The sequence below is a fragment of the Acinonyx jubatus genome, chromosome C2, assembly GCF_027475565.1.
Source record: "Acinonyx jubatus isolate Ajub_Pintada_27869175 chromosome C2, VMU_Ajub_asm_v1.0, whole genome shotgun sequence".
Classification (NCBI taxonomy): domain Eukaryota; kingdom Metazoa; phylum Chordata; class Mammalia; order Carnivora; family Felidae; genus Acinonyx; species Acinonyx jubatus.
The window spans coordinates 82091768-82098394 of NC_069384.1; the positions used below are offsets into that span (position 1 = coordinate 82091768).

General features: G+C 44.9%; 1 protein-coding gene across 6 annotated transcripts in view; it reads left to right on the plus strand.

Annotated features, from left to right (window-relative positions):
• ABCC5 (ATP binding cassette subfamily C member 5) overlaps positions 1 to 6627 on the plus strand; it is an 88414-nt gene extending 81787 nt beyond the window's left edge. For all 6 annotated transcript variants that reach the window (XM_027061328.2, XM_015063583.3, XM_053221147.1 and 3 more), the window contains 4 exons: positions 786 to 864; positions 2074 to 2187; positions 2778 to 2942; positions 5170 to 6627. In XM_027061328.2, coding sequence (XP_026917129.1) covers positions 786 to 864; positions 2074 to 2187; positions 2778 to 2942; positions 5170 to 5271 — 460 coding nt within the window. In that variant the 3' untranslated portion in view covers positions 5272 to 6627. The remainder of the gene's footprint in view (positions 1 to 785; positions 865 to 2073; positions 2188 to 2777; positions 2943 to 5169) is intronic.

Below are 6627 nucleotides of genomic sequence, written 5' to 3' on the forward strand. Positions count from 1 at the left end.
TCTAGGCCAATTTTTTGGTATCATCCTTGATGTTCTTAAGGCAGATGCTATTGGTACAGTAAGCAAGAATAGTCCCCAACCTGCTTTTCTGTTCCAGTAAATTCCTTCCTCTTGAGTTGCTGTTCATACTCTTCTTTCTCCTCTACTGGATCAGCTCCTCCTCCTGGTCAGCCAGCTGACCTCGAGTCCCTGTTCAGTGACAGGCTCTCACCCTGGTGCATCAGGATGTTTTTCTAAGTTTGAACATACAGAGATGTATTTCAACATGTATATGTCGAAATGCTAACAGTGTTTGTTTCTGGGGGGTCAGATTAGAAGTGATTAAAATGTCAATTGGCTTTGGTTTTGTGTTTCACATATCTGTATTTCTTAATTTTTCTGTAACTAACTTGTATTATTTACATAATAAAAACAATAAAAGTTAAATAAAGTTTTATAAAGAAGACAGAGAGGCGGTGCCTGGGTGGCTCAGTTGGTTAAGCGCCGACTCTTCATTTCGGCTCAGGTCAGGATCCTGGGGCCGTGAGATTGAGTCCTGCATCTGGCTCCATGCTGGCACTGTGGAGCCTGCTTGGGCTTCTCTCTCCCTCCCTCTGCCCCTCCCCAACTTGGGCTTATGTGCGCGCGCGCGCTCTCTCTCTCTCTCTCAAAAATAAATAAACTTAAGAAGAAGAAGACAGAGAGGTCTGGCCTGTTCCCATGTATGATCCTATGACAGATAACCTTTGCAGGATGGTCACTTACATGTTGGATCATTGTGAAATTCCTACTGTGTTTCTCTCCAGATCAAATTTGGATCCCTTCAACCAGTACACTGAAGACCAGATTTGGGATGCCCTAGAAAGGACACACATGAAAGAATGTGTAAGTAAAGCACAGAGGGAGCACTTTGCTGGAAATCTGGGGGCAGGGGGGGAATGCAGTGACATGTGTGTCCAGCCTGGCCTGTTGCTCTATTTCCAGGATGTCTGTGAAATCCTGTGAAGGAGCACTTTAGATAAGGCTTCCCAGGCATTTCAGAAAGGGCATAAAAGTTGATATCTCTGGACCAGGGTCATATTGCCCTTTTGCTCCCTATTGATTAAAAAAGATATTAATGACAACCGCTCAGATTCTGTAATGCTTTTAAGTTAATTTCTATTTTATTCATCATGACAGTATAACATGTTTTTGAAGCATCTGAATACGTATCAAGTCCACAAAAAGCATGCAGCATGCATATGGAGTCATAGACTTCTTGGGGTAACTCAGTATGTACCCTCCCAAGGCCACAGGTGATCCCCTTGACCTGGAGTAGATCTCTCATGCCCCTGAGTTGAGTAAAGCTCTGGATCCCCTGCCCTGACTCAACTAGATCAGCTGTGCCTTTATCACTTATATATTGACCTTCCTCAAATAATTTCATTTGAAGAGTAGGCTCAATAGCTTATTTTAAAGGCAAAATTTAACAGCCATGGACCTATAGCTTTGAAATTCAGAAAGAGTGATCTCTTTGCAGGACCATATTTTCAGAACCAAAATTAGGGCCACCATCGGACAGGATCTGGGGACATAAAAATACTGGAATTTCTAGGACCTTTTAATGGTATGAGGCTAACAGAATAATCTATCTGAAATATGGAATGTCCTAGAAAATGAGAGTCCTCAGGGCAACTGGGTGGCTCAGTCACTTAAGTGTCCACCTTCAGCTCAGGTCATGATCTCACGGCTTGTGAGTTCAAGCCCCGTGTCGGGCTCTGTGCTGACAGCTCAGGGCCTGGAGCCTGCTTTGGATTCTGCGTCTCCCTCTCTCTCTGCCCCTCCCCCACTAGCGCTCTGTGTCTCTCTCTCTCTTAAAAATAAATAAACATTAAAAAAAAATGAGGGTCCTCGTACATGTGATCGTAACACCTGTACCTTCTTTCTAGATGAGCCAGATTCGTGGCTAAAAATTGTTTCATCTATTTCAGAATAATTTATTTTTGCTACTGGAGTTTTGACAAAATTTAGTATAGTTTTTGTTTATTCGTTGGGTTTTTTTTTTTCAAAATTTACTTTTGGACTCTTCAAGTCCCGACCTTCCTTTCTCCTTAGATTGCTCAGCTACCTCTGAAACTTGAATCTGAAGTGATGGAGAACGGGGATAACTTCTCAGTGGGGGAACGGCAGCTCCTGTGCATCGCGAGAGCCTTGCTCCGTCACTGTAAGGTAGGTGGTTTGGTGAGCAGTGGGGAGGAAGAACAGCCTTTCTCTGTCATAAGAGAACCAAAGGCATTCCTGGCACGAAGCCCAGTGGAGCATTTTAGGAGCATGCCCAGAGAGGCTTCTAAATTAACCTTGACACGATCTGGGTATACAAGTGTTTTTGAGCCTTCAGACTTCCCTGAGCCTTTAATTTCCAAAGGTGACTTTTGTTTCTGACCAGTGAGTAGCTGTAGTACTGTTGGAAACCATAGACTTGGAGATATCCAGGCCATCAAATCCAGTCGCCTTGTTTTGTAAACCAGAAGAGGAAGATCCAGAAAGATGTTTTTCCAAGTCACAGAGCAAGCAGGAGCCAGCATTTTGTTAGATCAGTATTACACGCATTTCCTTTTATTTGTGGAAATGAAGGCGAACACATGGGTTTGAAGTTGTCTCCGTTCTAAGCAAAATGGTTCTTTTGCATATGTGTGTACTTACTTAGGAAAAACAGATTACGGTTTAAATAATAAAATACATTTTAGTGAAACCTAGATTAAGTAGAATGCTTACGAAGAAATTGGTTGGATCTCTCTTTCTCCTCTCTTCTCTGGCAGATTTTGATTCTAGATGAAGCCACAGCCGCCATGGACACGGAGACAGACTTACTAATCCAAGAGACTATCCGAGAAGCATTTGCTGACTGCACCATGCTGACGATTGCCCATCGCCTACATACAGTCCTAGGCTCCGATAGGATTATGGTGCTGGCCCAGGGACAGGTACTGAGCCCCTGAAGGACCGTGGCTTGACATGTGGCCTTGTCTGGGAGGAAAACTGGCCCCTGGCAGGACTGGGCTGATTGCCATCTCAGGGCGATTCTTAGCTTTCAGATAAGCATCCTTAGCAGCTCTAACCTGGCAGCTGCATGGGGGATACAGCCCCCCCAATCAAGAGATTGAGTAGGAGCACTCTTCCTGGGTTCTCATTGTACTTTACTACCTGTTTTTTGTTGCTTGTAAAAGTGACACTTTGACTTAGATCAGAAAGCATGTGTTCATACTAACTCACTCACGTAGGCAGGAATTGCCCGAGACATATTGAGACCAGCCACCTTCTGTTTGCTCTCTGCAATCATGTAGTGTTGCCAAACTTCTCATCTGGCTGTTCCAAACTTTCCCACAATCTGGCCCAGCCTAGCCGCCTTCATTTCCCCCTCTCTCCTTGCAGGTGCCAGTGGCTCTAACCAGTCTTGCATACCCTAAGCTGGTTCTCCTCTGTTCTTCCCTCACTTGGTTCCATCTACCTCCAGCACCTTTTCCTCTTGTCCCCTCGCCCACATCCCTACATCTGTCTGCATACAGCCTGCCTGTCTCTCAAGAAAGACACGGCTTAAATGCCCTGATTGCCTCTGCCACCTTAAACTTTATGTGTACCTCTTCTGCCTCCACTGATGGTAACTGGCTAATGCTCTTTCTCCCCTATTAGACTGTAAGCTCTCTAGAGTCATGGGTCATACTTCATTCATCTTTGGGTCCCTGGCAGGGCTCTGTACTGTGTTCTTTGCACATGATAGACGTTAAGTATGTCACTTAAGATGTTAAGTAGATTTGTGTTGGCTGGGTACCTCCTTTGTGTGCCCCTGGGATGGCAGCAAATTGTAACACTGCAGATTTAGTCTGGGCTTCACAGCTTGGTTTGAGAGAACATAGGGTTAATGATTTTTCTCCTCATATTGAAATTATGTTAACATTAATGGTTTTTTGTTACCATCTTTGTTTGCGTTATCCTAAATGTTTAGTGAGATTCTGTTACACATTGGATATACAGAGCTACTACTCTGTACATAGGTATTAAATAGAATATAATGAAATAAAAGTAGACGGGACCAAGAACACCTTCTGGGAAATTCTTTCTTAAAGACACACATGCACACCACTTTGTTTCTATGAGTGGCTCAATGTTTTGGAATGGGGATTGATTGGCTCTTAATGAGGAACTCTGTCCTTCCCATCCCTTAATTTTTGTGTTCATTAAAATTCCTTGTAATTTTAGGAAAACATGAAAAAAAAAAAGCATAAAAGCAAAAATAAGTCATTTACGCCCCCAGGGATAAGCATCATTAATACATTAATTTGCACCCTGCCAGCATTTTTCATGCCTGTATGCACACAGACTACAGCAGATAGGATGTGCTTTGCTGTAGACACACGATACCAGAATGAAAGAGGCTTGGATGGCAGGAGTTCATTATCCCATGGCAGGAGGCCTGATGGTTGGTTATTCAGCAGCTCAGCAACGTCAGCTTCCAGCCAGCTCCTACCTTCCCTCCCCCTCATGGTGCAGGATGTCTGCTCTAGCTCCCAATGTCATATCCTCACACAGGCAATCCTGTGGAAGGCTTTGTCCTTATGTCTGTATCTAGTGGGCAGGACAGCCTTTCCGAGAAGCACCGCAGAGACTGCTCCTTGGTCAAGGCTATGCCCCATGTCTTGGCCCTGTAGCAAGAAAAGCTGGGAAAGTGAATATGTGACATTTTCTGCCTCCGTGGTGGAAGGCAGGCTCTGCCAGCATATCATTCATTTTTTTGCTACAATATGATTTTCAGTGGCTACACTGAAGTCTGTCATAAGAATGGATAATCGACTGGATGGATCCCTTACTTCCTTTTTTATTCCACCGACCCAGTATTTTGGGCTGTTCTTTTTCCATCATTGGGTTGGGATCAGTTTGTATAACAAGATGAGATTTGCCTGCTATGCCATTGACTTGAGCTGTAATTTATTGCCCCCCTGAGATTTATGTGAAGGAAGTCTGGATGTCTTTGTCCCTAACCTTTCCTTATACCCTAGTTAGTAAAAACAAAAAACCAAATGCAGAACCCATTTGGGCGTGGCAGGATTGATCAAAGTGTCACTGCGATTCTTCCCCAGGGGGACTTGGGGTTTGCCCCCTTCCTGGCAGTGGTCCTCTGAATGACCCCAAGTGATGTGTCTCTTTCCTTTGCAGGTGGTGGAGTTTGACACCCCATCAGTCCTTCTGTCCAATGACAGCTCCCGGTTCTATGCCATGTTTGCCGCTGTGGAGAACAAGGTCGCCGTCAAGGGCTAACTCCTCCCTGCTGCTGCCACGTCTCTTTTCCTTGGAGCATTGCCATTCCCTGCCTAGGGCGGGCCCCTCATCACGTCCTCCTGCCGAAACCTTGCCTTTCCCAATTTTATCTTTCGCACAGCAGTTCAGGATTGGCTTATGTGTTTCAATTTTAGGGAGAGTCATATTTTGATTATCGTATTTATTCCATATTCATGTAAACAAAATTTAGTTTTTGTTCTTAATTGCACTCTAAAAGGTTCAGGGAACCGTTATTATAAATGTATCAGAGGCCTATAATGAAGCTTTATACGTGTAGCTATATCTATATATAATTCTGTACATAGCCTATATTTACAGTGAAAATGTAAGCTGTTTATTTTATATTAAAATAAGCACTGTGCTGATAACAGTGCAAATTCCTTTCTATCATTTTTGTACAGTTTGCTGTACTAGAGATCTGATTTTGCTATTAGATTGTAGGAAGGGTAGCATACTGTTCTTCAGCTGGTGGTTTCACGGTGCCAGGTTCTCTGGATGTCCAAAAGGAAGATGTGTGGCAATAGCGGGCCCTCCAGCGGCCCCCTCTGTGCCTCCGCCCAGCCACTCCCAGGTGGGGTAGAGGGGGCGGCTGGAGGCCATGCAGAGCGCCGTGAATTCTCAGGGCTCCTGCTTTCTGTCCTGTTGTCATTCACTGTTTCTGTCAGGAGAGCAGTGGGGTAAAGCCCCAGACCCCTTTTCACTCCCTCCGTCGGGAATGAGAATCACAGAAGAGCATTCCTTGGACAGGGGGCGTTTTTTTTTCCTGCCTTCCTCTTTTTGCTGTTGTTTCCTAACCAGAATCAAGTCTATTCCGAGTGTCCCACTGCCTCAGGTTCCTAACGCTGGCCACTGCACAGAGCTCTCCAGCTCCTACACCCGCTGGCTCCAAACCCGGGAGCCAGCTGCTGCTTTCTTTGGTGGTACTTTTTCATTTGCCTGGTCCCACGCCTCCACGGTTCAGTGACAGGGTTCAGGAGTTTGTGGGTCTGTTCTCTCTCCCTGCAGTTGTCACACAGTCTCTGTCTCTCTCCAAAGTCTGCGACTTTAAGCAGCTCTTGCTAATCAGTGTCTCACACTGGTGTAGAAGTTTTTTGTACTGTAAAGAGACCTACCTCAGGTTGCTGATTGCTGTGTGGTTCCGTGTGTTCCCGCAAACCCCCTTTGTGCTGTGGGACCAGTAGCTCAGGTGGGCGTGGTCGCTGCTGTCATCAACTGAATGGTCAGAGTTGCATGTCGTGACCAACTAGACATTCTGTCGCCTTAGCATGTTTGCTGAACACCTCGTGGAAGCAAAAATCTGAAAAAGTGAATAAAATTATTTTGGATTTTGTAAAA